Source organism: Equus quagga, chromosome 3, assembly GCF_021613505.1.
Source record: "Equus quagga isolate Etosha38 chromosome 3, UCLA_HA_Equagga_1.0, whole genome shotgun sequence".
NCBI classification, from domain to species: Eukaryota; Metazoa; Chordata; class Mammalia; order Perissodactyla; family Equidae; genus Equus; species Equus quagga.
This window is the reverse complement of record NC_060269.1, coordinates 72733411-72736496: the sequence shown is the minus strand read 5'-3', so window position 1 is coordinate 72736496 and position 3086 is coordinate 72733411. Positions and strand designations below refer to the sequence as shown.

The 3086-nt window shown below is 37.8% G+C and overlaps 1 protein-coding gene across 1 annotated transcript; it reads right to left on the bottom strand.

Annotated features, from left to right (window-relative positions):
* Nucleotides 1–1048: 1048 nt before the first annotated feature.
* LOC124237562 (olfactory receptor 2T29-like) lies at nucleotides 1049–2011 on the bottom strand. Its single transcript, XM_046657343.1, is given in 1 exon segment — nucleotides 1049–2011. A coding segment is annotated over 1 exon segment (963 nt).
* Between the last annotated feature and the right edge of the window lie 1075 nt (nucleotides 2012–3086).

The window sequence follows — 3086 nt, the reverse complement described above, 5'->3', positions numbered from 1 at the left end:
AATGCTTCCTAATGAGCTGTGCCCTTTCCACATGAGCATCAAAACAATTTATGTATTTGATACACCTATTTGCACAAACTATGCCTACAATTCAAGTTCCTTGGGGACAGTAGCCATATTTTATTATGAGTTTAAACTCATTTAGCTAGGAGCTATTATTTTTATTATAACATAGTATAAGAAATATTGGCTGAATAAAGAATTGAATGTTTCATGTTCTTCCTCTGCTTATTTGCTTAATAAGTTACTTATTTGAAATATCATCTCAGATACCACCTCATGAAGGCAAACTTCCCTAAATCTGGATTACACAAGGGGTTAATATTTTTCCCACAGTACCTTATATGATCTTGGATACTCAGTCTACCACAAGTTACTAACAATCTCAGAGAGGTAAAACACTCACTAGATGCCTTCAAGATTGGACCATGAAGAACAACACAGCCCTCAGTAAATGTTGGCAGATGACAGGATTGTCACAGTAATGATCCACCACATTAAAATGAGCATGATTTCTATGACACATCACTTAAATTGCCACCCAGCAGAAAGTAAGAACTCAAAGAAACTGAGAAAGTCTGATACTTTACTCTTTATTTTTCAGTAATTTCAAATTTACAGAAGAGTAGCATGAATAAAAATGGTACAATTAACACTCATATACCCTTTATCTATATTCACCTATTAACATTATAACACTTTGACTTCATCACTTTTTCTCTCTTTAATTCATCAGTTGTACACCTTATGATTTTTTCTCTAAATATTTTCATTATATATTTCCTAAGAATATGAATATTCTCCCACAGAGTCGCAGTGCAGTTATCAACTTCAGAAAACATAACATTGATGTGATTGTATAAATATTTTCAATGCAGAAGGAGTATAAAAATGAAGAGCTTTCTGTTACAAGAAAACAAAACCTTCAAAAGGGATGAATACAGGACAACATATGATGGTATGAAAATCTGAGGAACAACATTGGCCTGAGGTCTTAAACTTATGATGCGTAGAGAGAAGAAAAATAAACCATTAGTACCAAAATTTCCTACTTGATAGTTTCTTGAAAGACAGATCCCACACTCAACATTTTCTTTAGAGCTCCTGTGACATCCTTATTCCTAATACTATAGATTAAAGGGTTTAGAACAGGAGTGATTATGGTGTAAAATACAGATACAACCATATCCTTCTCAGGTGTGTGGTAGGAGCTGGGGAGCATGTAGTTGTAGATGGAAGTCCCATAAAAGAGGGTGATCACCATCATATGGGAAGAACAAGTGTTTAAGGCCTTCTTCCACTCCTCTGCTAAGTTCATCCTGTGGATGGTGAGGAGGATAAAAGTATAGGAGCTTGAAATGACTATCACTGGGATGAGGAGCATGAGTACACAGCACAGGTACATGAGCATCTAATAGAGAGAGGTGTCTGAGCAGGAGAGCTTCATTAAAGCAGGGACCTCACAGAAGAAATGATGGATCTCCTGGGATATGCAGAAGGGGAAGGTCATGGTGACAGGTGAGAGCATGAAGCCATCCACTGATCCTAGGAACCAGCAGCCAGACACCAAGAGGAGACACACCTTGTGGTTCATGAGAATAGGATAATGCAGTGGATGGCAGATGGCCACATAATGGTCATAGGCCATGGCAGCTGGAAGGAAACATTCTGAACCTACTAGAGACAGATAGAGAAACATTTGCATCCCACATTCAAGGGCTGAGATCTTATTCACACCCATGACCTGGTCCATCAGTATCTTGGGCACAGTGACAGAAATGTGCATCATGTCCATGAGAGACAGTTGACTGATGAAAAAGTACATGGGGGTGCGGAGGTGGGCTTGAGAGTATACCAGAAGGATCAGGATGGTGTTTCCAAACAAGGTCATCAGGAAAACCACAAAAATGACCACACAAAGCAGAAATGGGTGCTTGGATTGGCTGAAGAATCCCACCAGAATGAAATCTAACCATTTCATGTTGTTGGTCACCCACGTGGTGTTGTCCATGAGATTTCACCTAGATCACCAAGGAGAGCTTTGGGCTTAATAGATTGTTCATGGGATATGATTAACAGAAATTAATGATTTGTAAGCTTGCATTTCTGTGTCTGTGTGTGTGGGTGAGTGTACATGCCAACTCAATTGTGCTAACAGGAGGTGGTTCCAGGGGTCTGTAGATTTGGCAATTGTAAGCTACCTGAAACTCAACAGTATTACCAGAAAATTAAGAATTTGCAACAGTACATGAAAAGAATCCTTAACTCACAGCAAGATTGCCATAGTTCAAGGTCATGAGATTTTCTGATGATATATAATGTTGTTTATTATCAAGGCGGAAATTTGCAAAATCACTTCCCTATGCAAAAACAAAAAGTAAATCATTTTAAAAAAGGATAAATCACACCTCTTACTTCTAGAATGTTTTTTTATAGAAGTCAGAGTAGAATCAACCTCTCTCATTTAAGGATCCAACTGGGATCCTAAAAACTTGGGAAAGTGTATTTCATATAAGAAAAATTTAGAAAGTAACTGAAACATAACTTGGGGAAATACCATTCTGAAAGTTTGAACACCCTTTGCCTGTAGGATCAAGCTATGCTGTGAGGGTCCATGGTTGCGTGAAATCACAGAAACAAGTCTGGCTTCTCACCAATGACCAACCTCTTAGATATTCTAGGGACACCAAGTAAGGAGCCAAAACTCTGAGGCTGGACTGTGGCTGTGGGTCCACTTTATCCTCTACCCACCATCTCTCTGTCTATTCAATGAAAAAAGAAGATAGTAATGTTTGACCTCAGATAGGGTGAATGTTAAATGAGGTAAAATGATGAAAGTGCTAGGAACATTACTAGTCACAGATGAATAAGTGCATGTGATGTTAGTTTAAAGAGTTAATATCTACAGTACTTACTGCACAGAATCTGTGTAAGAGATGGCTGTTACTATTATTGACTTATGAGATGTGTTACTCTTGTTCACCAATCTTAGTATCTATACATATAAGAATTTGGAAAATGAAAAAGCAATCAACTTAATGGGGGAAAATACCTGCACATCATATATCTGATAAGGCATTAATAGT